This window comes from Patiria miniata, unplaced genomic scaffold, assembly GCF_015706575.1.
Source record: "Patiria miniata isolate m_02_andy unplaced genomic scaffold, ASM1570657v1 HiC_scaffold_6, whole genome shotgun sequence".
NCBI lineage: Eukaryota > Metazoa > Echinodermata > Asteroidea > Valvatida > Asterinidae > Patiria > Patiria miniata.
In genome coordinates, this window is record NW_024037073.1 from 6,945,033 (window position 1) to 6,971,598 (window position 26,566).

General features: G+C 39.4%; 1 protein-coding gene and 19 non-coding genes across 20 annotated transcripts; 19 read left to right on the forward strand and 1 right to left on the reverse strand.

Annotated features, from left to right (window-relative positions):
* Positions 1-649: 649 nt before the first annotated feature.
* Positions 650-25,327, reverse strand: LOC119742781 (phospholipase B1, membrane-associated-like). The gene is made up of 13 exons (XM_038218954.1): positions 25,307-25,327; positions 24,667-24,724; positions 22,687-22,745; positions 20,907-20,974; positions 20,295-20,338; positions 19,845-19,953; positions 18,189-18,387; positions 17,473-17,561; positions 16,890-16,965; positions 15,201-15,305; positions 14,839-14,934; positions 4,309-4,377; positions 650-2,239 (listed from the first exon to the last, which is right to left on the reverse strand). Exons 1-13 carry the CDS (start codon positions 25,325-25,327, stop codon positions 2,105-2,107), a joined length of 1,128 nt encoding a protein of 375 aa, XP_038074882.1. The 3' UTR covers positions 650-2,104.
* On the forward strand, positions 4,696-4,767 carry Trnap-agg. Its single transcript has one exon. It is a non-coding gene; the product is annotated as a tRNA-Pro (tRNA).
* Trnap-ugg lies at positions 5,535-5,606 on the forward strand. Its single transcript has one exon. It is a non-coding gene; the product is annotated as a tRNA-Pro (tRNA).
* Positions 6,130-6,201, forward strand: Trnap-agg. The gene has a single exon. It is a non-coding gene; the product is annotated as a tRNA-Pro (tRNA).
* On the forward strand, positions 6,508-6,579 carry Trnap-ugg. Its single transcript has one exon. It is a non-coding gene; the product is annotated as a tRNA-Pro (tRNA).
* Trnap-agg lies at positions 7,550-7,621 on the forward strand. The gene has a single exon. It is a non-coding gene; the product is annotated as a tRNA-Pro (tRNA).
* Positions 7,967-8,038, forward strand: Trnap-ugg. Its single transcript has one exon. It is a non-coding gene; the product is annotated as a tRNA-Pro (tRNA).
* Trnap-agg lies at positions 8,510-8,581 on the forward strand. Its single transcript has one exon. It is a non-coding gene; the product is annotated as a tRNA-Pro (tRNA).
* On the forward strand, positions 8,883-8,954 carry Trnap-ugg. The gene has a single exon. It is a non-coding gene; the product is annotated as a tRNA-Pro (tRNA).
* Positions 9,341-9,412, forward strand: Trnap-agg. Its single transcript has one exon. It is a non-coding gene; the product is annotated as a tRNA-Pro (tRNA).
* On the forward strand, positions 9,713-9,784 carry Trnap-ugg. The gene has a single exon. It is a non-coding gene; the product is annotated as a tRNA-Pro (tRNA).
* On the forward strand, positions 10,148-10,219 carry Trnap-ugg. The gene has a single exon. It is a non-coding gene; the product is annotated as a tRNA-Pro (tRNA).
* Positions 10,759-10,830, forward strand: Trnap-agg. Its single transcript has one exon. It is a non-coding gene; the product is annotated as a tRNA-Pro (tRNA).
* On the forward strand, positions 11,131-11,202 carry Trnap-ugg. The gene has a single exon. It is a non-coding gene; the product is annotated as a tRNA-Pro (tRNA).
* Trnap-agg lies at positions 11,742-11,813 on the forward strand. Its single transcript has one exon. It is a non-coding gene; the product is annotated as a tRNA-Pro (tRNA).
* On the forward strand, positions 12,168-12,239 carry Trnap-ugg. The gene has a single exon. It is a non-coding gene; the product is annotated as a tRNA-Pro (tRNA).
* Positions 12,774-12,845, forward strand: Trnap-cgg. The gene has a single exon. It is a non-coding gene; the product is annotated as a tRNA-Pro (tRNA).
* On the forward strand, positions 13,146-13,217 carry Trnap-ugg. Its single transcript has one exon. It is a non-coding gene; the product is annotated as a tRNA-Pro (tRNA).
* Positions 13,625-13,696, forward strand: Trnap-ugg. The gene has a single exon. It is a non-coding gene; the product is annotated as a tRNA-Pro (tRNA).
* On the forward strand, positions 14,269-14,340 carry Trnap-agg. Its single transcript has one exon. It is a non-coding gene; the product is annotated as a tRNA-Pro (tRNA).
* Positions 25,328-26,566: the final 1,239 nt, after the last annotated feature.

Genomic DNA, 26,566 nt, shown 5'->3' on the forward strand with positions numbered 1-26,566 from the left:
ATTACATGTAATGCTTTTATAGCACATCGGCGATCACTTCAGTAAAAAGTGACCTCTCACGGCAGGAATACATAGGCCCTCGTCTTCCATCATATACATCAACAATTGTCTATAAAATACGCATTTTAAAAAGTCTTTTAACCCTTTTCTAAAACTGCGATAGACAATCTTGAACTTGAAGGCAGTCTTGAATAATCGAAGTGAAGTGACGATGAGGTAGTTACTGGTTGCGATTTGTCAATGTATGAACAGCAGAATAACACCTTTAATAGAGGAAATCGCGCAGGAACAGTTTGAACTTTTTTTCACGGCGACCATATTGAATTCCCAGAATGCACTGGAGTTGATTTAGAGACATGCTTAAAAGCTTTGGAACAGAAAACAATTTCCGACAAAACAAATAGATATTTCCTTTGCTCATTTAAAAAAAACACTTTTTCTCGTTAATTTTTAAACCAGGTCCCACATCAACCATCGTCATTCTACAAATTTGGTTTGAATTGGCATAGAAATCAGAGAAAGTCAACGAAGTGCATGCCGATTAGTCGAAGCGTTCCGCAGCGATTTAATAAAGAAAAGGAAAACAGTGTGAAGGACACATTAAATTATATACAAACTGATTTTTTTTTTTAATATGACAATCTGGTTCTTCATCAAGTCTGTAAATAACGACACAAAGGAATGTTCCCCAGATACCCTTTGAACTCGTCTTACCACAACATCGTCATTTGAAGAACTGTTGAAGTCATTATAAAACCGAGGGAGAATTGAGATTAAATTGCGAATTCTGTTGAGAAAGATCAATACAAAAGATAATGCGCACTCCATAGGAACACTAATCACGCTTTTATAGGTTAACAACTCGCTGTTTAGATAATGAAATGTTACATCAACAATCAAAAGATCAAAATATGCTTTGTTTACTTCAACGGCCATAATAGTCGATAATCTAAACGGCACTACAACGGTTATTTGAGTGCAGTGAAACTCTAAAGGTATCATATCATTTGAAGCGCCGTGTAATGCGTAGTAACAACCTCTACCTGTCCTAGCTAGGAGACAATCCGATAGCTATCCCTGTGAGTGCAGATGATGTTGAACTATGGGCACACGGAGACTAAACGATGTAATAATTCAAATGGTTAAAAAACGGTCTGCGATTAACTTATCAGATTTTGTGATTTTAAATCCAAAATAAAGAATCATCAATTAATCCAGACCCGAGATATACAAATAAATCCATATATCATTCAATTTTAACATGTGCATTATATTATCAACCATATTGCCTTCCTCAGTTCCACATTCGAAAGCAATCCTCATGTAGACAATTTCACTTTTGAGTGTTAAATTAATTCTAGTGCACTTTACATGTGTAATATCTCTCTATTTATACAGTTCTCTGTCTTGTAAGTAAATCTAACAAATACTGCGAATAAGTTTACAAAGTAATGATACATTTTAACGGTTACTTATAATGTGATAAACAATCTGCGCTATATGACTCGGTATTATGTAGACATGTACGTGCATCTTACATATTTAAGAAGTTGAGCCATTGTGACAAAATAAAGGGGAAATAGAAATGGTCTTTCTTGCTCATAAATTCCCTTGCTCTTTTCAACAGTTGGTCTATAAAACAGAGGGTCTACAAAGCCTGGGATTGAAGTCAAAGACTGATATGCGATTTTGACCCGTGTTTGCCATGTGGAAGTCGTTTACACTTCAACCCCGGTACACGTAACGTTAAGGCAGTGCATGGCAATACAGGAATATAACAATGAGTAGGCATAATCTCAACAAAATTGCAAATTTGGTATTGTAAACTCTTGACCGCCCCCCCCCCCCAAACAAAAACACCCAAATCAAAACAAACAAACAAACAAACAAACAAACTTCATATCGGGGACAATGCAATATAAGACGGCTACCGTTGCGGAAAAACAAATGTTATACGCTACACATCGGAAAATCAACAGTATGAAAAAAATCCCGGTATTTGCGTGTTATGTCACAGTAGTTAAGTTTTTACTTTCCGGGTATTTCAGGAAGATAACGAGGTAAAGGGTGGACGGTTTTGTTTGATTGTTAAGGATTGAGGAGTTTATTTATTCAGGAATACAAGAAGAGCCAGTAGCAACTGCAAGGCGAGTACGAGCTGATGACACGGCTCAACGGACTGGATTCCCCCATCCACCACGCCGTCTTTATTTTTGATTGTAGCAAAGTAGGGATATTTCTGAAGAAAGCAAAAAGGTTAATACATTATTCACAATGTGATTTAATCCATTCCTACTAATTGTGAGCTCGTCATATAGGTGGATTTAAACCCCCGTTTTACCACCGCTGAAGGCTGCTTAAAACAGTATACATGGCCCTCGGCATAACTGCTGTATGTTCCGACACCCTATGTTCGAACACGCCTGTGTGTTTCGTTTAGGGTAAGGGTGAGGGTTAGGGTAAGGGTTAGGGTTAGGGTGTGTGTGTCGGAACATAAATGTGTCGGAACATAGGTGTGTCGGAAGTTGTGTCGGAACATAGGTGCGGAACATAGGTGTGAAACCAGGACAACATATTTCCGTTTTCTTATTTTATTGGGTTTTTTTTAAAATTAAAACGCATTATTTACGATTAAATTTGAAATTGATTTTTTTTATCGTTTATACATAAAACGTCTTTTGCATTAAGAACAAATATATACCCTTCAGAGAGACGCGAACAAATAATCCAGTGATTATCGTCTGTGCTCGCTTGCACATAATTCATACAGTGTTGTACAGAGGGAGTTAAGGCGGCCTCATATTATATAGAGAGGGCATTCAAAGGGTACAAAACAGCTCATTTTTTGCCTTTCCCAATTCTGAGCGGGGGGGGGGGGGGGGGGGGGGGGAGGGGGATTGGGGAACAGTCATCGACCGGGAGGGGGCGTTTCACCTAATCAATGTATTCACTAAAGCTTTTGCTTTGATCGGAATTAGGCGTAGAAAGCGCTTTGTGTAAATACATTTAAGAGATCCTTTGCCATGGTTGACAGGGCAATGCAAGAAAACACTGGTGTTAAAATTCAACATCAATGATATATATGTATATATCTATAAAGGACCAATGCAGTAAAAAAAAAACTATTCTGAATCCATCGGTCCCTTGTAAATATACTGCTGATTCTTATTTTTTTTCATCGCAGTTTTTGCAGAGAGATGCTGCAGTGGAAATTACCGACCACAAGAAAATAGGTAAGTAGTTTAATATGTAAAGGAGTGTTTGTTTGCAAGTCGTTTAGTCTGTTAACCAGTTCGGTATCATTAATGTCTGGTTTGACGTAAAATTGTGCATTAGAGGTAGGTCTACACAGGATTATCTGCTTTTGTCTAAATTTTCGTTTGAAGCAACAGAACTTATCAACATCTCAAGAAGGTTGCATAACAACTAACTTGTTGAAGATTCAGTTCAGTGGATACGATATATACAGTTGCACAAAACAGAGGAAACAGAGGAACACCATGCACGATTTGTCTCGTAAGTGAAATCATTTGCTAACGCACGTACAAAACTGTGACGGCGGGCACAGCCTTAAACCACCATTCATCGATTGTTTTCTTCCGAATAATACCATTTGAGGCGGAATAATTTAACCAGTCCTATCTTCACTTTGAGCAAGGATTGTCATGTGAAATCGGTAGGTACGTTTCCGGGTAAAGTCATAATGTTCCAATGTGTCTTTAAGTTAACTATTGGTAACTGCACATGTACATATACAAAGCGTGACATGATAATGCTTCAAAGCAAGATAGGCAACATGGTGTATGGTGCAAAAAGAAGGAAACCCACTTTGGACAGGAATTGTAGGCCTTATCTACTTACTTAACGAATATTTGAACTTTTTATTTTGGTTGTTTATAATGTAGTGAAGTAAGTGCTTCAACCGTACGTGGTGAAAAAAAAATCTTTAAAAAAATCGCAAGAATAGTGTTATTATGCTAATTTGAATGCAAGTCACCAAAATCACTGTTGTCCACGTGTAAGCCTAGTGTAGTGTTTTTGGTCTTCAAATCAAGCTCCGGAGCTCAGTCAAGTGGATGGAATAAAGCCATCCGTTGACAAACAGGTTTGGTATAACATGAACATTTTAAAGTACCATACCTCAGAGACAGCATATCCATTTGCAATACTTTTTTCGTCACTTAATGTTTAAAGATAATGCTTTTTTTCATACCATTAAATTGAATTTGAAGTGGGTGAAAGTTGCTGTCCGAAGTGAGTTTCCTTCTTTTTTTCACCACCATGTGGTGTTATTTTATTTTCAATTACCTTGGTCGGGCATGGAATTTCGGTGGCATATGGATCCCAGGCATCGGTTTTGCGGCCAACTGGCTGAAGCTGTGTACCAAACAAAGAAAAAAACAAATATGCTCACAGAGAGTTCACATTTCACTTCAATCTGAAACTCGAACTACTCTGATCCTTCTTCAACTTCTCTCTCCCAATGCCCGATTCAGCCTATTTCCAAGTGAAGTGTTAGTTGTTTTGGCAAATAATAATAATGTACAATTTACTTCTAAACATTGCTTATTAAAATCTGTCGATTGCTTTGAAACATCAAACTGGAGTGCTTACAGCTACTAGTTTGCAGATAAATAACTATAACCCTACTTTCTTTCGAAGGATTCTATTTGTTTAGATCTATCGATACTCAACGGCTTGTTGGTCTAGTGGTATGATTCTCGCTTAGGGTGCGAGAGGTCCCGGGTTCAATTCCCGGACAAGCCCAAAATTGTTTTGTTTATCCTGATTTTGTCCAAAAAATATTTTTTCAACAAATAACATTATCATCGGATGGGTCAGGAATTTTTTTTTTATCAAAGTTTGGTTTGTATTATTTCAATCACTGAATCAGTATGCCTTTTTTTCCCAAAGCTCCATTGCCATTTTGCACCCATTAAACTGTCTCATCACCTTATCAATCGCGGTGTTTTAGCGGCGTGTTGGTACATGTGTGGCTTTACGATAGAGGACAGATACACAGAGAGCAAACAATAGATCCTTTCAGTCCTCGAGCGTTGGGCTTTTTGTTGAAAAGGGTCCTCGATCGTATGGTTCATGTGCTTAGTCTATGGGAGTGTGAAATTATGTGGATGGAGGGAAACACTAAGCATTGTCCTCGGGCGTATAGAAATTCACGCACACCTGCTCTTACATATGGGCACTTATGGGGTACCGGCAACAAAGGGCAACAATAGGGACAATGGTACCCTGCAAGTACGGTCTTTAGAAATTGAAGTATCCCATAGCCGTAGCGCTATGTATTTTGAGATTTCTAAGGCGACAAAGGAGAACAAAAGAAGGGGATTAGGGACGACCAATAGTGGTACCCCGTAAACCCAAAATGATTAGTGTGTGTGTCCAGACGTGCGTTTCTTGCGTCGGTTGGAAGAGGGCCCAAGTTCTTTTATGGAACAGTCCCTTTATGCTAATTTAAAACATAAGGCATAATTACTCCAACAGTAACATAAGCGAAAGTTCTCCAATGCGTCAGTGGCTTGTTGGTCTAGTGGCATGATTCTCGCTTTGGGTGCGAGAGGTCCCGGGTTCAATTCCCGGACAAGCCCTCAATTTTTTTTCCGTTGAACTCTGGTTCAGCCATTTATTTCGTTTGACGACGTCATTGTGAAGAATGTCCCTTTCAATATGACAAAGCTCATAAAATCCCATGTTGATTATCGTGATTCGGTTAGATTTGTTTTATTTATATTGAAAATAACTTCACCAGGTTGTTGGTTTGAACTGACCAAGGAAAAAAAAATAGGCAAAAACTATGATTTTTTAAAATTCGTCCGTTCTAAAACACGGTGACGATTTTTGAAACATCACCGAATCAGAAAGAAATCGTTCTCTGAATCTAGGTATGAGCTTCTACCTGAAGAAACACCTGGACTCTGGATGCTTGGAATGTTTGTGTAAAAATTGTGTCTTGTAACCTTTTGGCAAGAGGGATCTCAGGCTAAATTCAAACTTGTTTGGTTTTGTCCCTCACTGGAGCATTTTGATATAGGTTATTTGTTTATGCAAAAACGACTCGTACTCATTTTCCTTCGGAGGATCTTATTCTCTTTATGTCTTTCCACACTCAGCGGCTTGTTGGTCTAGTGGTATGATTCTCGCTTAGGGTGCGAGAGGTCCCGGGTTCAATTCCCGGACAAGCCCAAGCTTTTAATTTTGTTTTGAAATCCTGAATTGGTCCCAACAAAATATGTTCTCAACAGATAACGCCATCCTCACGAAATCAATATGTTTAAAACTTTTTTTCAACAGCTGCAGTGCCATTTTGCACCCTGAAACTCTAACATCACCGTTTCAGCGACGTGTTGGTCTAGACGTGTATTTCTTGCTTCGATTGCAAGTCAGAGGAATCAAGTTCTATTACAAACAGTCCTCCTTTGATATGAATTTAAAACATAAAGCCGAATTATTTCCACCGTAACATGAGCGAAAGTTCTCCTATGATTCAATGGCTTGTTGGTCTAGTGGCGTGATTCTCGCTTTGGGTGCGAGAGGGCCCGGGTTCAATTCCCGGACAAGCCCAACAATGTAATATTTTTTTCCCCTGATTTGGTCCCAACAAAATATTTTCTCAACAGATAACATCATCATCACTAAATCAATATGTTTTAAATTTTCTCTTTTTCACAGCTGCAGTGCCATTTTGCACCTTGAAACTCTAGCATCACCGTCTCAGCGACTTGTTGGTCTGGACGTATATTTCTTGCTTTGGTTGCAAGAGGAAGTTTATTTTCCTGCGGTACGAAGTATAGCAGGAAAAATTTGTCTGTATGTTACTCACAAGCTTGATGCTTGAGTGAACAGGATGAAGAATAGGGTTAATTTGAATAGAATGTCATTGAGCACGTTATAGAGTAAAGGGCGTGTGTGTGGCCGTGGTATGGCCATTCTAGCCTGCGTCCACCACGCGCTAGGTCGGTATTTTTTCATAACGACCAATAAACATGGTATATTTCATGTAAAAGAAGATGAGACACTTTTATGTATACGTACCAGTAAGTTATGCATTCAAGAATTACACAATGTATACGGCCACAAGGTTTTCCAGAGTTTTACCTCATAGAGTTTTATCTCTGGTTTTTCACCCTGGGCAAAGTCAGTTATAGAGCGAAATCATAGATCTAAAATACAGCAGCGTTATTGAAAGTGAGCTATATACGAAGACCTCAATCGTGGAAAAAGAGCTTCCATCGAATGTTTTTGTTATTACAATGTTTACAGCAATTTGAATGTAAACATGTGAATTTTGAACTGTATTAATGAACTGAAAATAAATCAGCCGACGCTAGCCATGGCGACAGGCTACATGCAACTAATTGTGATGTTTGCATGTATAATTATTGAGTGGTGAAAGGGACTATAGTTAGCGCAAGTAGTGCGCATAGAACAGACCCAATTTCTCTTACGAACAGTCCTCCTTTTATATGAATTTAAAACATAAGGCCAAATTGTTTCCACCGTAACACGAGCGAAAGTTCTCCTATGTTTCAATGGCTTGTTGGTCTAGTGGTATGATTCTCGCTTAGGGTGCGAGAGGTCCCGGGTTCAATTCCCGGACAAGCCCCAAAATTTAATATTTTGGTCCCAAGAAAATATTTTCTCAACAGATAACATCATCATCGAATGCGTGAGGACTTTTTTTTTATCAAAGTTTGGTTTGCATTTTTTTCAATCAATAAATCAGTATGTATTTTTTCCAAGGCTGCAGTGCCATTTTGCACCAATGAAACTGTCACATCACTCTATCAATCACGGTCTTTCAGCGGCGAACCTGTCTAGACGTGTGTTTCTTGCTTCGGTTGCAAGAGGACCCAAGTTCTTTCATCGAACAGTCGTTTTGTGTGAACTTAAAACTTAAGGCCAAGTTATTCCCACAGTAATAAAAACGAAAGTTCTTCAAGGCGTTAGCGGCTTGTTGGTCTAGTGGCATGATTCTCGCTTTGGGTGCGAGAGGTCCCGGGTTCAATTCCCGGACAAGCCCAAACTTTTGTTGTTTTCGTTTAACACTGGTTCAGCCACGATTTATTCTGTATGAGACGTCTTTGAAGAATTTCCCCTTCAATGTGACGAGGCTGATAAAAGCCTATAAGTTGCTTACCGTGATTTGATTGATTTCTATTGATCATGAAAATATCTTCACCTGGTTGCTTGTTTAATTTTGACCAAGAAAAGAAGGTTTGGCAAAAGTTAAGATTGTTTTTTATTTAGTTATTTAATTCATCGGTTCTAGAAACGGTGACGATTTTTAAAAGTTCACCAAATCAGAAAGAAATTGTTTTCTGAATCTAGGTATGCGCTTCTACCTGAAGAAAAACTTGAACTCTGAATGCTTGGAAATTTTTTTTTTTATAAACTGGAGCATTTTGATATAGGTTATTTTGTTTATGCAAAAATCACTCGTACTCATTTTCTTTGGAGGATCTTATTCTCTTTATGTCTTGCAACGCTTATCGGCTTGTTGGTCTTGTGGTATGATTCTCGCTTAGGGTGCGAGAGGTCCCGGGTTCAATTTCCGGACAAGCCCTAACTTTAAAAAAACAATCTTTAAATCCTGTATTGGTCCCAACAAAATACGTTCTCAACTGATAACACAATCATCACTAAATCAATATGTTTAAATTTTTTTCACAGCTGCAGTGCTATTTTGCACCCTGAAACTCTAACATCACCGTCTCAGTCACGTGTTGGTCTAGACGTGTATTCCTTGCTTCGATTGCAAGAGGAACCAAGTTCTATTATGAACAGTCCTCCTTTTATATTAATTTAAAACATAAGGCCCAATTATTTCCCCCGTAACATGAGCGAAAGTTCTCCAATGCTTCAGCGGCTTGTTGGTCTAGTGGCATGATTCTCGCTTTGGGTGCGACAGGTCCCGGGTTCAATTCCCGGACAAGCCCAAACTTTTGTTGTTTTCGTTGAACTCTGGTTCAGCCACGATTTATTTCGTTTGACGATGTCATTGAAAAATTTCCCTTTTAATGTGACAAAGCTCAGAAACGGTGACGATTTGTGAAAAATCACCGAATCAGAGAGAAATCGTTCTCAGGATCTACCAAGCTTCTACCTGAAGAAAAACTTGAACTCTGAATGCTTGGAATGTTTTTTTTTATAAATTGTGTCTTGTAACCTTTTGGTATGAGGGATCTCAGGCTAAATTCAAACTAGTTTGGTTTTGTCCATCACTGAAACATTTTGGTATAGGTTATTTTGTTTATTCAAAAATGACTCGTACTCATTTTCCCTTCGGAGGATCTTATTATCCTTATGTCGTACAACGCTTAGCGGCTTGTTGGTCTAGTGGTATGATTCTCGCTTAGGGTGCGAGAGGTCCCGGGTTCAATTCCCGGACAAGCCCAAGCTTTTTAATTTTGTTTTGAAGTCCCGAATTGGTCCCAACAAAATATTTTCTCAACAGATAACGCCATCATCACTAAATCAACATGTTTTAATTTTTTCACAGTTGCAATGCCATTTTGCACCCTGAAACTCCAACATCACCGTCTCAGTGACGTGTTGGTCTAGACGAATATTTCTTGCTTCGATTGCAAGTCAGAGGAATCAAGTTCTATTACAAACAGTCCTTTGATATGAATTTAAAACATAAAGCCGAATTATTTCCACCGTAACATGAGCGAAAGTTCTCCTTTGATTCAATGGCTTGTTGGTCTAGTGGCATGATTCTCGCTTTGGGTGCGAGAGGTCCCGGGATCAGTTCCCGGACAAGCCCAAAAATTTAATATTTTTTCCCCTGATTTGGTTATAACAAAATATTTTCTCAACAGATAACATCATCATCGAATGCCTCAGGACTTTTTTTTGAATCAAAGTTTGGTTTGCATTTTTTTCAATCAATAAATCAGTAAGTATATATTTTTTTTCAAAGCTGCAGTGCCATTTTGCACCCATGAAACTGTCACATCACCCTATCAATCGCGGTGTTTCAGCGGCGAACCTGTCTAGACGTGTATTTCTTGCTTCGGTTGGAAGAGGACCCAAGGTCTATCACCGAACAGTCCTTTTGTGTTAACTTAAAACATAAGGCCTAATTATTCCCACAGTAATATGAGCAAAAGTTCTTCAATGCTTCAGCGGCTTGTTGGTCTAGTGGCATGATTCTCGCTTTGGGTGCGAGAGGTCCCGGGTTCAATTCCCGGACAAGCCCTCACTTTTGTTGTTTTCGTTTAACCTTGGTTCAGCCACGATTTATTCTGTATGACGATGTCATTGAAGATTTTCCCCTTCAATGTGACGAGGCTGATAAAAGCCAAAGTTGATTATCGTGATTTGATTGATTTCTATTTGATCTTGACAATAAATCGAACAGGTTGTTTGTTAGATTCTGACCAAGAAAAGAAAGTTCGGCAAAAGTTATGATTTTTCTGTATTAATTTATTTAATTTGTCCGTTCTAGAAACGGTGACGATTTTTGAAAGTTCACTGAATCAGAAAGAAATCGTTTTCTGAATCTAGGTACGAGCTTCTACCTGAGAAACGCGTGAACTCTGAATGCTTGGAATGTTTGTGTATGAATTGTGTTTTGTAACTTTTTGGGCATGAGTGATCTCAGGCTACATTTAAACTTGTTTGGTTTTGTCCCTGATTGGAGAATTTTGGTATAGGTTATTTTGTTTATGCAAAAATGACTCGTACTCATTTTCCCTTCGGAGGATCTTATTATCCTTATGTCTTGTCAGACTCAGCGGCTTGTTGGTCTAGTGGTATGATTCTCGCTTAGGGTGCGAGAGGTCCCGGGTTCAATTCCCGGACAAGCCCAACCTTTTTAATTTTGTTTTGAAATCCTGACTTGGTCCCAACAAAATATTTTCTCAACAGATAACGCCACCATCACTAAATCAACATGTTTTAATTTTTTTCAGAGTTGCAGTGCCATTTTGCACCCTGAAACTCTAACATCACCGTCTCAGCGACGTGTTGGTCTAGACGTGTATTTCTTGCTTCGATTGCAAGAGCAACCAAGTTCTATTACGAACAGTCCTCCTTTGATATAAATTTAAAACATAAAGCCGAATTATTTCCACCGTAACATGAGCGAAAGTTCTCCTATGATTCAATGGCTTGTTGGTCTAGTGGCATGATTCTCGCTTTGGGTGCGAGAGGTCCCGGGTTCAATTCCCGGACAAGCCCTCACTTTTGTTGTTTTCGTTGATCCCTGGTTCAGCCACGATGTATGACGATGTCATTGAAGAATTTCCCCTTCAATGTGACGAAGCTGATAAAAGCCAAAATTGTTCATCGTGATTTGATTGATTTTTATTGATCTTGAAAATAACTACAACAGGTTGTTGGTTTGAACTGAACAAGGAAAGAAATTTCGGCAAAATCATTATTTTTTCATTCGTTCGTTCTAGAAATGGTGACGATTTTCGAAAGTTCACCGAATCAGAATGAAATCGTCCTCTGGATCTAGGTATGAGCTTCTACCTGAAGAAAATCATTAAAAAAAATGAAGTCTGAATGCTTGGAATGTTTGTGTATAAATTGTGTTTGTAGCCTTTTGGTATGAGAGATCCCAGGCCAAATCAAACTACTTGGATTCTAACTGGAGCCTTTTGGTATATAGCTCATTTTGTTTATGCAAAAAAACCCTGAGTCGTACTCTTACCAAACTGGTACAATTTTTGCTTTGAAGGATCTTATTCTCTTTATGTCTTGCCACAAGCAGTGGCTTGTTGGTCTAGTGGCATGATTCTCGCTTAGGGTGCGAGAGGTCCCGGGTTCAATTCCCGGACAAGCCCAAAGATTTAATATTTTTTTTTTACCCTGATTTGGTCCGAACAAAATATTTTCTCAACAGATAACATCATCGTCGAATGCGTCAGGACTTTTTTTTATCAAAGTTTGGTTTGCATTTTTTTCAATCAATAAATCAGTAAGTATTTTTTCCCCAAAGCTGCAGTGCCATTTTGCACCAATGAAACTGTCACATCACCCTATCAATCACGGTGTTTCAGCGGCGAACTTGTCTAGACGTGTGTTCGGTTTGAAGAGGACCCAAGGTCTATCACCAAACAGTCCTTTTGTGTTAACTTAAAACATAAGGCCTAGTTATTCCCACAGTAATATGAGCGAAAGTTCTTCAATGCTTCAGCGGCTTGTTGGTCTAGTGGCATGATTCTCGCTTTGGGTGCGAGAGGTCCCGGGTTCAATTCCCGGACAAGCCCAAACTTTTGTTGTTTTCGTTGAACCCTGATTCAGCCACGATTTATTCTGTATGACGATGTCACTGAAGAATTTCCCTTTCCATGTGACGAGGCTGATAAAAGCCTAATTTGCTTACCGTGATTTGATTGATTTCTATTAATCATGAAACTTTACCTGGTTGTTTGTTTAAATGTTGACCAAGGAAAGAAAGTTCGGCAAAAGTTAAAATTGTTTTTATCTATTTCTTTAATTCGTCCGTTCTAGAAACGGTGACGATTTTTAAAAGTTCACCGAATCAGAAAGAAATTGTTTTCTGAATCTAGGTATGAGCTTCTACCTGAAGAAAAACTTGAACTCTGAATGCTTGGAATGTTTGTGTAAAATTTGGGTCTTGTAACCTTTTGGCAAGAGGGATCTCAGGCTAAATTCAAACTTGTTTGGTTTTGTCCCTCACTGGAGCATTTTGGTATAGGTAATTTTGTTTATGCAAAAACGACTCGTACTCATTTTCCCTTCGGAGGATCTTATTATCCTTATGTCTTGTCAGACTCAGCGGCTTGTTGGTCTAGTGGTATGATTCTCGCTTCGGGTGCGAGAGGTCCCGGGTTCAATTCCCGGACAAGCCCAAACTTTTGAAATCTTCAAATCCTGAATTGGTCCCAACAAAATATTTTCTCAACAGATAACACCATCATCACGAAATCAATTTGTTTTCAACTTTTTTTCACAGCTGCAGTGCCATTTTGCACCTTGAAACTCTAGCCTCACCGTTTTAGCGACGTGTTGGTCTATAGACGTGTGTTTCTTGCTTCGGTTGCAAGATGACCCAAGTTCTATTACGAACAGTCCTCCTTTGATATAAATTTAAAACATATGACCGAATTATTTCCACCGTAACATGAGCGAAAGTTCTTTAATGCTTCAGCGGCTTGTTGGTCTAGTGGCATGATTCTCGCTTTGGGTGCGAGAGGTCCCGGGTTCAATTCCCGGACAAGCCCTCATTTGTGTCGTTGTCGTTGAACCCTGGTTTAGGCACGATTTATTCCGTATGACGATGTCACTGAAGAATTTCCCCTTCAACGTGATGAAGCTTATAAAAGCCCAAATTGCTTATCGTGATTTGATTGATTTTTATTGATCTTGAACATAAATTCACCAGGTTGTTGGTTTGCTGACCAAGGAAAGAAATTCGATAAAAATTATGATTTTTTTTAATTCGTCCGTTCTAGAAACGGTGACGACTTTTGAAAGTTCACCGAATCAGAAAGAAATCGTTCTCTGAATCTAGAGGAGAGGTTGCAAGAGGACCCAATTTATATTTCGGAACAGTCAATTTATGTTATTTAAAACATAAGGCCTAGTTATTCCCATAGTAATATGAGCGAAAGATCTTCGATGCTTCAGCGGCTTGTTGGTCTAGTGGCATGATTCTCGCTTTGGGTGCGAGAGGTCCCGGGTTCAATTCCCGGACAAGCCCAAGCTTTTGTTTTTTTCATTTAACCCTTGTACAGCCACGATTTATTCTGTATGAAGATGTCACTGAAGAATTTCCCTTTCATATCTTTTTACAATGTGACAAAGCTCAAAAAAAGCACAAATAATTATCGTTATTTGATTGATTTTTTTTTTATGGATCTTGACAATAGTTTCATCAAGATGTTGATTTCGATTTTGACCAAGAAAAGCAGTTTCGGCGAAAGTGATGATTTTTGGGGCGAATTCGTCCCTTCAAGAAACGGCGACGATTTTTGAAAGTTCACCGAACCAGAAATAAATCGTTCTTTGAACCTAGGTATACGAGCTTTTATCTACCTTGAAAAAAAATCGGAACTCTGAGTGCTTGGAAAGTGTGCTATTAAATTGTTACTTGTGTTCTTATCCTTTTCTCAGGCCAAATTGCTATACTTTGGTTTTGTCCGTCACTGGAGCGCCAGCGCGCTCTGGCCGGGCAGGCTATTTTGTTTATGCAAAAATGACTCAAAATCCTACCGAAGGGTAAAAAGTTGCCTTTCGCAAGATGTTATTTGTTGACGTCGTACAGTAATCAGCGGCTTGTTGGTCTAGTGGTATGATTCTCGCTTAGGGTGCGAGATGTCCCGGGTTCAACTCCCGGACAAGCCCAAAACCTTCACATTTTTTATTAATTCCGATTTGGTCCGAATAAAAGATGTTCCCAACAGGTTGACGTCATCATCGATAAATCCGTGAACATGTTCTTTTCGACACTCACAAACCATTCGCAAACTATCGATTTTTTTTATACGCCCGGCAGTGTTAAGTTTTGAACTTCTCATCAATTTTTGGGGTAGCCGCGGAATGGTCCAGTGGTGCGATTTCACCTTGGGCAAAGAGTGATCTGTTACACACCAAGACCTTTTTCTTGGTTAATTTAAAACAAAAGCACTAATCATTAATTCCATGCCAGATATGATAGAAAATTTCCCATTCGTCGACGACTTGATGGTCGATGATTCTCGCTTTCGGTTCACTGGAAAAAGCTCACAAAATATCATTGTACTATACATGTACTCGAAGCCTCATATACGTGTTTCGTACTCTCATCATCTTCTTGTAAATGCGTGAAAGGGTCCCTAATTAGTTTGAATGGTTGAACCATACCATGTTGCTCCAGAGCTCCCTTGCTGCAAAGGCATGTCCCTTGGCACTCAGATGAAAGCAATCGGGCGCCATGTACGAAGTGTCGACTTTACCATCCTGATGGGGAAAATAAGTGCAAGATAAAACAAACGCTTTGTCACCCACGGCACAATTCCAATTTCGATATAAGACCTAGATAGGCTTTCTATTGAAGCTTTTTTTTTTTTTAGAGACGTCGCTTTTGCAATTGAACACAAAACACAAAAAGACAATGTCAGTTGTTTTTGGCTATCTGTAGAATAATGCTTCACTAAAATGCGCCTAGTGACCTAATGCATGTCCTTGCCTGTTACTGCAGCAATGAAAATGGTTATCATACTCACATCGCCAATTGGAAACTCTGTTTCCTCCATGAATGGCTGATATACAATGGTGAAATCACTTCTGGTATCATACCTCCCTCCGCTTGCAAGGTCCTTCAGTGCATCCTATTGTAAAAATAAAGAATCCACTTGGCTTTACAATGAAGTCTAAATACAATTTAACAAAAATATATAGGGGCCTACCCATTAAATTTGTGTTCCCGTGCTCTTCAACCAATTCCAATTTATTTATATGAAAATATTTTTCATGCAACTTCACCGACTTCCTACCATTCAATTTAGTCCGAGAACAATTTCACAATCATTTTTAACAAAACCAATTTAGTCATCTTTTATTCAATTTTAAAGTTTAGTCACCCTCTTTGGTCACCGGGTCGAGAATATTCGTCATAACAGAAAAAAAATTGGTCTAAGCTGTGCATTCAGAGATCAAGTTCGTCATAGGCCTATTTAAATCAATTACGAATTTGATTTCTGAATAACAAGGTTCGCCTTAGACGAGACGAAATGGAAACTCCGGCACGAAAACGTTTGCTCATTGTTTAAATTTGCTTGAACTAAATTTGAAATTGTCTGACCAAAAAAAAGTATACGAAATTAAACATTGGAAGTGCATTAAATCGAGGTCGCTGGACGAATTTGAATATAAGAATTGGTGAATTCCAATGATAACCATTTTCAAAATAGCCGAGAAAACCGATATGATTTGACAAAAATATATCCATTAGGCCTAAAGTTGTGTTTCCAGTGCTCTTCAAGCAATTCGATTTTTTTTTCTATTAATGAATTTGTAACATGTATGTTCTATATATTTCAACCCAAAACCCTCTCTTCCTCCTTTTTTGGACAACTGCAACCCGCTTAAAAAACAAGGTTTTTGTGTTTAGGGGGGAAAAAACAGGTACCCTTTGCGAGCAGACTGCATCCCGGTCCGTTCGCAAGTTCACTATCTTTACGATTTGTGGGGCGGGAACCAGCCTTCTCCGCGAAAACGGGTTGATTGTCTGACAACCAATACTTCGAAATTGTTGTAAGCAATATAATTCAATAACTAAACATGGGCAGATTTTTTTTTATGTTTCATTCAAAAGTGAATAAATTTGGTACCGCTTTAGAAAAAAAGTAAATTGAAAAAAAAATCTATTTTAGGCGATGGAACTCGAAAGTAGCAAAGGGACTGCATCTTGGAGCACCAATTTTTTCCCCCGGCTATTTTAAAACGTTAATCATTCGAATTCACCGTTTCTAATAATCAATTCTGTTCATCATCACTGATTTAGTGCTCTTTCAATGTTTAATATCGTCTTTCGTCAGGCAATTTCAAATTCAGTTCGAGCAAATTCGATTTCGTCTCGTCTACGCCAAACCTTGTTATTCAGAAATCAAATTCATAAGACGAATTCGATCCCTGAATGCTGCCATTCGGCAACAGGTTGGACGAATTCGATCTGTAATGACGAATATTCTTAATCCGATGACTAAATAGGATGACCAAGCTTTGAAATTGAATGGTAAATGACTAAATTGGTTTTTCTTAAAATCGTGTGAAATTTTTCGTGGACGAAATTGAATGATAGAGTTGGTGAATTTGAATGATAAATATTTCAAAATAGCCGGGAAACCCTACATAAGATGTACCTAAGGATCTTTTTATAAAATATATTTGTCACATTGACATCAATTACTAACTTGGTAGTCCCGATTGAGCTGCTCCAGTGTCAGTCGTTCGCCTAGGTCGAGATTAAGGATACATTCGCAAAGTATTCTGAAATTAAATATATACATGTACATTAAGAATGATGCAGATTATATTATTCTTTTTAGAGATTCATTCGCAATAAACGCGATGATAATTGTTTTTGTTTTATCGTGTACTTGGATACTGTCATTTCTTTGGTCTATAGAAGGGCCACGTGTCTTGTTTATAAAATCGCATGCCACACACTCAGGGTAATATCGTACGGCGCACTAACTCTTGTGCAATGAGAACTGCAACGTCAAACACTCAGGCTCATGTCCAGCAGGACATCAAAACCTTCATTTATCAAAGGTAACATCGCACTGATTTATGTTATTTCTGACACAGCAAGTTACAACAATTTATCTCTTTGAGTTATTGGCACGATATTATAACAAAACAAGTGTTGACTGCTGATGAGGGATATGCCATTTTGAACACCCTCGGGGCGCATAGCACCCGAGGCGAAATCTCACATCACAGCAGTCAAAAACTGATAAACCTTTGACAATTATAAAACTCGTCTCTACGTACTCGTGAACAATCGTGCAGATGACCTTTTCTTGTATGACAAGCTGTGTGATATTCATCAGGCCCACAACATTGACGAAGGTACGAGGTAGCTTGAAATAGAGAAGAAAAAAAACATATGGGACAGTTTCCAGTCAAAATATTGAGAATTTGGTAATAGGCCTACCAGTGGTACTACTATAAGCGCCAATACTTTGTCACGTAAGATAGTGTGTCTGGATAAAAAAATCGAATTGATCAGATACCATTTTCTTTGTAACAGATCTTTATCATGCTGCCACCATTTCAGTCATGTTCCCTGTATCCAATAATAATACTGAATGCTTTTTGAGCAAAAAGGAACCAGTCTTGCTTTGGTTACATTGATTTGAATGGGAAAAAATCAAATCGCTGCAACATGATAATGGTCTATGGGAAACTGTCAAGGTGGTGATGGTGTTGGCGATTCACAAGACGGGTGCGGAGTGAGGTGGGGCGCGGACCAACACTCGCGGCCTGCGCCTCACCGTGTCTGCCCCAACCCCGCCCCTTCCCCACTTAAAATTCGGAGAAGAAAAAGGGCAAGACTTATTCAAACTAGACATTCCCAATTAAGTGCCCCTTCCAGAAAAAAGACACCAAGTATCTCCTCCCTGCATGTAAACTGGACCTCAGTTTTACGAAAATGCCACCACATACTGAAGGCTATATGATACGTCCAGGGACACATAGGACACTACCTTCTCGTGAAAGATGTCCAGTGCTTGGGTGATGCCGTAAATATAATCTTCCACCGTGAAATTAGACGGGTGTACGCAATGTTCGCACAGGTCGTTGCCTCCCACGAACAAGGTAATCAGCTTCCAATCGTTGGTAATATCCACGTTGGGATTAGCGCGCATTCGGTTCACTAAGTTCTCTGCTTGCCCGGGCATGTCACTGAAAGGTGATAAGTAAAAATAACAAAACATATTTCGAATAGTCCACTGATTTCAAAAGAACAGTTTTTCTCTTACACATTTATTTGAAATTGAACGTAATTTGAAATGCAAAGCTTGTAACTCGGTGGAGCCAAATGCATCCCCTGTTATATTAAAGCATTACCCCAGCACATTTATTTGTACAATCGGGTCTAGTACGCACGCGTTTGACATATCAAGTGATTGCAGTTACACTTCGTTTGAGGTAGATATCATATATATAAGATTTTGTTTTCAAGGTAAAATCGTTTTCGTGTGTAAGGAACTTAACCTAGTCTATGGAATATCCCCTTGCACGGCAAGGGTCTATGATGCGTGAGCAGATATTCAGCGATTAATTATTCAAACAACTGAGACTGCGTCTTGACCTCGAGATTCTGACCATTCAGCGGGCGCCTTCATGTATCCGGTCATCGGTAACCAGTTATCATGGACATCCAATAAAACCTAGACATGTCATTTACTTTGCTTTAACAATGTGAATTGTGTTAGCCAAAAATAGACTGTGTCATGCACGGGGCCTGTTGAACGACATGTTACAGGATGCGTGAATGTGGCTTCAAATGATGATCACATAATGTTTTTAAATAACGCACGTAATTAACCTATCGTGGTAGAATCGCGTCAACGCAGCTTGTGAATATTCTCAAATAACAAGATATACACACGAACGCGGAACACGCAAATTATGAGATAAACAAGGCTTAAAGCTTTAGTCCATCATTTGCAGCCATCCGAAAAGTAACTGGCGTAATTACTGTTGAAAAACAAACTTGGTTGAAAGATAGTAAGGGAACAAAACTCCCTGTAGAATTATTCTTTATGGGAAGCTGTCATTTTGAAGTAATCAACGAAAGAAGGCATTTCCAACGGTGATTCTTAAGAAGCACCGTAGGAAAATTTAAATTAGTAGTTCGTTTTGTTATTCAGCGCAGCGCGCACAAGTATTGGAACGACGCACACGCGCGCGCGGTTGTTATAATTCGTTGGATCAGTGCGCGACGCCGCGTATAGCTGCAATTTAACACAATTCAAAACATGATTCAGTAACTTTTGCTTTGAAATTGAGATTTGAAAATGCTGTTTTTCTCGGAATGTACAGCTGAAGCTTAGCTGAAACTTCATCAGGTTAGTTGCTCAGTATCCTTCATTAGATTTTGAACTCTTTTGTTGCTTCAAACGAACAAAATGCACAAATTACAAATGATGGACTGTAGCTTTAAAGTACACAATTTCATAGGGTAATCTAGGGGGCGTGGCTAACTCATAAACGGCGATAGGTCAATACGGGTGATACTCAGACTCAAGAGTCTTTATCGGCTGTAAAAAAATCGCACCACGTGCGACAAATGTTTCATACAATCTCCCGTTCGGTGAGGAGAAAGATGGTGAATTATAGATATCCGAGAGACGTACCTAGCTTCAGAACCTGGCACAGCACAGTTGAAGTTTGACCCACCGGACGTGACGTTTCCCACTCCCAAAGAGAACCCGATCAGATCAGGATTAAAACGTCTCAAAATATCTTAAGATAAAACAGAGATTGTTCAAAGACTGCAATAATATTCATTTTGGGCAAATCTCAATTTCACCAACCTCGCTGAACAAACACAATAATGCGTGACGTTTCAACATACCAAGCATTCTACCTGTCCGAATAAATAAATTACGTCTAAATAAGACCAATGTATACGTAAACGTTGAATACGGCTAAATATTAAGATAGTCAAGGGAAAATATTTCATGTGAAATAGAACATATAAGCGTTTGTTTTTAAAATGGCTTCCGATTGCTTGCAACCATCGACAAGACGGTTGAACTTAAACTATGTAAACGAGACAAACATCAATGAAATCGTCCACGTACTTGGTATTGTGAGGGCCAGTGTAAGATTATTATCCCCTCCAATGCTGAAAAAAAAAGAATAAAGACTTATTAAAATTATAACAGTCATGCACGCATACTACGAGGACACTTCATTTTACACAGAAACGTGAACAGAGGATTCCTCTTGGCATAGATACTGGAATGCGGGTCATAATTATTTGACTTGATACTTTTCCAGGTGAAAAATGACACTTTTCCCGGGTCAACATGACACTTCGCCAGATCAATTTTTGGGTCAGTTTGACCCAGAAGTGTCATGTTGACCCGGGAAAAGTGTCATTTTTCACCTGGAAAAGTGTCACTTTACGCCGGAAAAGTGCCGTTTTCAACCGGAAAATTGTCATTTTCATCCGGAACAGTGTCACTTTGACCAGGAAAAGCCTGTCATTTTCACCCTGAAAAGTATCAGGTCAAATCGTCGAATAACAAATATAACTCGAAATTCGGGTGAAATCTGACCTGAAGCTTTTTAGACCGTGGCAATAACAAATGCAACCTCTTTTATTGTTGGTGTGGTTAAGAAAGAGGAACTTGAAAATTACATTGCAGTAATTTACAAAAATGGTGCATTGAAGTAGCTGACCATCGTACCTCCATGATGCTCCGCGATACTCATTGAAAACCTCAAATATGTTGCAGGCATGGGCGCCGTTTGCAGCCTAGAAACATAAATACAAAATGATTTTGTCAGAGATTTTCACAACAATTAGGAAACAGAATTATCATAGAGATCACCAAATTGTGTGGGGATAGGATAAGAGAAATTGACCTATCGCGGTAGAATCGCGTTAGAATCGCGTTAACGCAGCTTGTGAAATATTGTCCAATTACATGATATACAAAATGGACGCGGAACGCGCAAAATCTAGACAAATAAAACGTAGCGTGCAAAAACTGCATAGGGTTGTCTAAGGGGCGTGGCTAACTCGCAAACCGCGATAGGTCAATGGACCGATCCAGTAAGCCCCTCCCACTGCGCACGTGGGCAAATTAACACGTGCTCATCTCCAATGCCACACTGCATTTTCCTGCCGCGCGCATCATACGCGCGTGCACGCATGTCGGACTTTTGTGCACGCATGTCGGACATAAATCACGGCTGTGATTGGTCAGAATACCATGAGGCGGTGCTTACTGGATCGGTCCATTGGGGTAGAGGTTAGGAGGAAAAATTGTGCACAACCCCATGGGAAAGCCCCCCTAAGGTACCATTTCCCGTAATAATAGTAATAAACAGTTCAGGTTTAATGCCAGTAAGTTTGGGGTTAACAAAAAACTTTGACATAATTGTTTCAATTTTTGTTCGGTGCAACGTAGGCCAAACACATCCGTCCTGCTCGTGGTTACCCTTTCGCATCTTTAAGTCCCTGATAAGACACTTTCGCAGAATCTGAAAATGTCAAACAGCATTTGCCTGCACTTTAAAAGTACCACTAAAATCTGTTGTGCTAATGTGTATTAACTTATTGCATGTAATTGTTTTGGTAACTAAACAAAATGGATAGTGTAGCAGTACCCCCGTTCAGCCTCCGAATAATGTTGTGAAATCAGTGCAATGGGGCCAAAAAATAACACATTGAATACTGAATTTCCTAGATATATACTCTCAAATTGCCTTATAATGTAGTAACAAGCATCGTTTATTTGGAAAAGTTTCGGAGTCATGCTCCCGGATCATCCCCCACCTCGCAGGGAGTGCCTCTGGCACGCATTCACTCAACCCCCCGGTTTCTTGAGAGCTAGATCCGCCCCTGTATGTTAATTCACATTTGCCACTATATACGTGAATATCTGAAGCCTGAAGAAACAGAAAGAACGAAGAGAGCGGCGAAGAGATGTTCAGTTTTAAAAGGTGAAGGAAAACTCTGGAATAAGTGAGGTACTTAAAACGTAACAGATTCGTAAAAAGGTCTCGTTCATCGTGTGCTGATCGTTCTCACAGGGTGAATCTCGGTAAAATACGCATGCACGAAGCTGTGCAGCGATTTTGTTGCCAGCTTTGCAGCTGTGTGCTGTGTTCTTCTCTTGTACATGTTCGTGTACGCTTGCTCGGGGTTTACACTTTGCCAATGTTTATTGCATGTGCATTGAAACCTTGGCCCATCCCCCATGGTCAACAAGTGGGCGATATATCCTCGCTTCCAAACCACTACCCCTGAATTACGTCCATGCCACCACCCAAGCCTCACCCTCAGCTGAAACGCCCAATGCAGTTTGGTGCCCCGTCCATAGGAAACTCCCTCCGCGGCGATATCAAAAGTGCTCGATTATGCACTAAATTCGTCCAGAAAGACCAGCACATCAGATAACTAAGACCGAACACCGGGCCGGAGATAGGAGGAATGCGAGAAACTGTGCTCAATATGCTTACTGTGATTGAGTCCCCTATCGCTCCAATAACTTTGATGTCTCCTGGTGTCAACTCATGGACTGAAATACAAACGGAAATACAAATGTAATTGGCATAGGGCTTAATACCATGACTGGTCAAGTAGTCATCACACTACCAATGTGGTATAGATTAACAACACAACTATGTGCAGCATCTATATTACATTCTTAAAAGTCCCGTGTCAAATTCGATCCGGAATCCGGGTCTGATTTGACCTATACACTCATAAGTTACAAAGTAACAATAGGCCTGAGACCTACTGACGTCACGCTTTGTTCACTTGTACGCTTTCCTATGTGGCAGACGGTCCCTACTTCGTCTGGCGTCCCGACTTCGCTCCCACAGGAAAGCACATATGTAAACAAGGCCATTACGTCATCAGGTCTGAGGTCTTTTTTCTTTTCCATTTTGACTCTAAAAATGTCAGATCAAATCTGTCCCATATAAGGACCTGACCCGGGAATTGAATATTAATTGGTTACCACTTTCCTTATACTAGGTTTCCTCGTTAGTTTTTCCTATACAGAATGATCAAAAAATAACCCACCTAGCTTGACAATTCTTGTAATGAAGTATTTCTGCATGTAGCACTTTCAAAATCTAGGATATGAAACCCCAATTGAAAGGCTTTCTTTTAGTGCAGGAATCATTCAAATCACTAATGTAATTTTCAAGTTACGAAATTTTAAACACAAAGACTGTTTTAAAGTTCTGTCCATGGATCACAGCAAAACAAACCATTCACGTAAATCCCAAACCATTCACGTACATGTGAATTGTTTTCGTTTTGCTGAAAGAACACCTTTTTTCCGTTTTCCGTGGACAGAATTTTAAAACGATGGTTGTGTTTTAATTCCGATTTCTGCACTTAAAGAAAGTCTTTTAAATTGGGGTTTTATATCCTAGATTTTGAAAGTGCTACATGCAGAACTAAAATGGTCCTGCCGTTTGGATTTCCCTTTTTTTTTTACTCATCTTGTTGTGAAAAGTTCGAAAGGGCGACAACCACTACTTCCAACCCAGGTAATGCAGCAGTTCTTACAAATGGACCATTTTAGTTCTGCATGTAGCACTTTCAAAATCTAGGATATGAAACCCCAATTGAAAGGCTTTCTTTTAGTGCAGGAATCATTCAAATCACTAATGTAATTTTCAAGTTACGAAATTTTAAACACAAAGACTGTTTTAAAGTTCTGTCCATGGATCACAGCAAAACAAACCATTCACGTAAATCCCAAACCATTCACGTACATGTGAATTGTTTTCGTTTTGCTGAAAGAACACCTTTTTTCCGTTTTCCGTGGACAGAATTTTAAAACGATGGTTGTGTTTTAATTCCGATTTCTGCACTTAAAGAAAGTCTTTTAAATTGGGGTTTTATATCCTAGATTTTGAAAGTGCTACATGCAGAACTAAAATGGTCCTGCCGTTTGGATTTCCCTTTTTTTTTTTACTCATCTTGTTGTGAAAAGTTCGAAAGGGCGACAACCACTACTTCCAACCCAGGTAATGCAGCAGTTCTTACAAATGGAAATTATAAACGCATCGTTGTTCTTTCACAATATCGGCTTCGTTTCGAATTTGGCTCCCAAAGATACAGGTTCTAGAAGTTAGAGACTAATATAAAGCTCAATAGGTTCTTTTTTTCCTGCAGGAACATGAAATCTATTTACATGGCAGAAGACTGAGAGTATTTCACTCGTCTTTTGATACTACAAACCTGAATTAAAACTTCTGGAGCCTAAGACACGAACGACGCCTAAGTTTGTAAAAACCCTCAGCATACCAGCACAGGATGCCTTCCAATTAAGTGTGACCAGTGACATTCTCTATTCCCTATCACCGTTTGCAATCTCCACCGCGGTTCCCACATAAGGGTGGAATTCTAAACGTACTTTTGTTATGTTTTATTGTCACATTATGGAACGAAACGCATGAAAGATTTCAAAATAATCTCACCAGATTTTGGAACCTTTGTTGAGGTCTCCACTTTACAATTAAAACGAACTCCATGATCCTGCGTGGTCAACAAAACAAAAGTAGAAAACGTAAGCAGACTTGTATTCTAGTCACCAAACCTCGAGTCCGAGTCCGAATCCGAGTCACCTCTCCCGAGTCTGAGTTCCGAGTCATGCAGGTCGAGTCCGAGTCCGAGTCACGAGTCACAAATGTCGAGTCACGAGTCCTATACACGAGTCACCTTTAATATATTGAGGTACTGCTAAAACCTCACAGTGTAGGCCTAAATGTTTCCATTCTTTTACAACTTTTCTCTGATTTAATTAAAGAACTGTAAATTTGTGTATAACAAGTCAGATAAGGCAAGGCACCACTTTCTGGAAAGGATAATCTTATATCGAACACTGTCAAGGTTGCATTTATTGGCAATATCAAGTGTGGGCTCTAGGTACATGTTTTGATACATTGACTTCTCGCAATTGTATCGGGAACAAGCCGGCCCCACGCGCTGTGTATATGCGTTTCGTCTACACCGTACAGACTGTATATCGCTTGCTCAGGAGAGGACCGTCTTCAAAATACTAATCTGTAGTTGGAAAAAAAAGCGATTTGTGGTATTTTTGGTAGAGTCACCTGTCACCGAGTCCGAGGAATTTGTCATCGTGATTCGAGTCCGAGTCCGAGTCACGGAAAATGGGACTTGAGTCGGACCAGAGTCCAAGTCCGAGTCACGATTCATAAGTCTGAACGTAAGTGTAAAATTATTTAAGCGGAACATTAACAAGGAACGCAGCTCTAATCTTCTTCTTTGATTAATTCTGACAGTGCAACATCAATTGCACATGAGTGTGAAGAGCTATAAATTATACATTGTGTATACGTAAAAAGCTATACAGTTTTAAACTATATTGATCGTTCATTAGTTAAATGTTGGTAAAATGATGTAGTTTTAAGTGGAAGTGTTTAAGCTATCCAATATAACGCAACAAAGTTTCTGGCTTATTTGTAGCAGTTTTCATTAGCTTTCATAAACTTTACTTATCCAAGAACAAGTTGTGACAGTAGGTCCTATTCAAATAAACCTATCAGCAATTGGGGCCGAAGGTTTGTGCAATTATCGCAATCAGTACGGCATAATGGCCCTGATCTTTGTGTTAAGAGTGGGGCTATCTCCATCGAGAAGTCCATATCACCACAGAACACACGAAAAGCAAATACAGTTATCGGGTTTTCCCGCGCGATGTTTTATGTCGAAGTCTCGTGATGTTGCTATACTCACAACAGCCTGTCATATTCTATCACTGATTGAAGGCTGTAGAGAATAAGCGGGTTTTTTTACGCTTTGTACAGGACCGTCTTTGGAGACGGTGGATAGCCTCGAAAACCAAATATATTTGCATAAGGGACCTACAATAATTATACTGATACCTCTAACAAGTAAATATGGTGCACCTGCTGGCACACAAACGCTTTAATGAAGAAAACCAACAACCAATGCCTATTAATAACTCAAGCAAACAAGTTTTGCACTATGATGAACATAATTAAGCACGGTCACAAAATTGAATCCGATTAACGAAATTGCAGATTATGTAGGATATTTTGCTTGATTTGCTACTAGAAAGACTGATTGATTTACAATTGTTTGAAGAAAAAAAACCCGATCAAATGTAGGTTTGATTCACGTATACTGGTGAGTATTCGTGTTCAAGATTTGGGTGCGATGTATGGTAAAATCTTGACACTGAATAAAATTTGTCTGGACGTCGGAAATGGACTCCGCTCCGTGTATACGGCACTGTGACCACTTTCGAAAGCCAGATACCATGGAAGGGGCATGCATATCATGTGCGCCTGCGTGCGCCCGCGTACGGTGCAACGTAAATAAGCACGACTTATG

Bases quoted from the DNA above. Each gene is read 5' to 3' on its own strand.
- LOC119742781 (XM_038218954.1), bottom strand. From the start codon at position 25,327: ATGACAAATTCCTCGGACTCG. The intron at 22,746-24,666 runs GTGAGATTATTT...TTTGTATTTCAG, and splicing joins AACAAAGGTTCCAAAATCTG to TCCATGAGTTGACACCAGGA. The intron at 20,975-22,686 runs GTAAGCATATTG...TTATGTTTCTAG, and splicing joins CGATAGGGGACTCAATCACA to GCTGCAAACGGCGCCCATGC.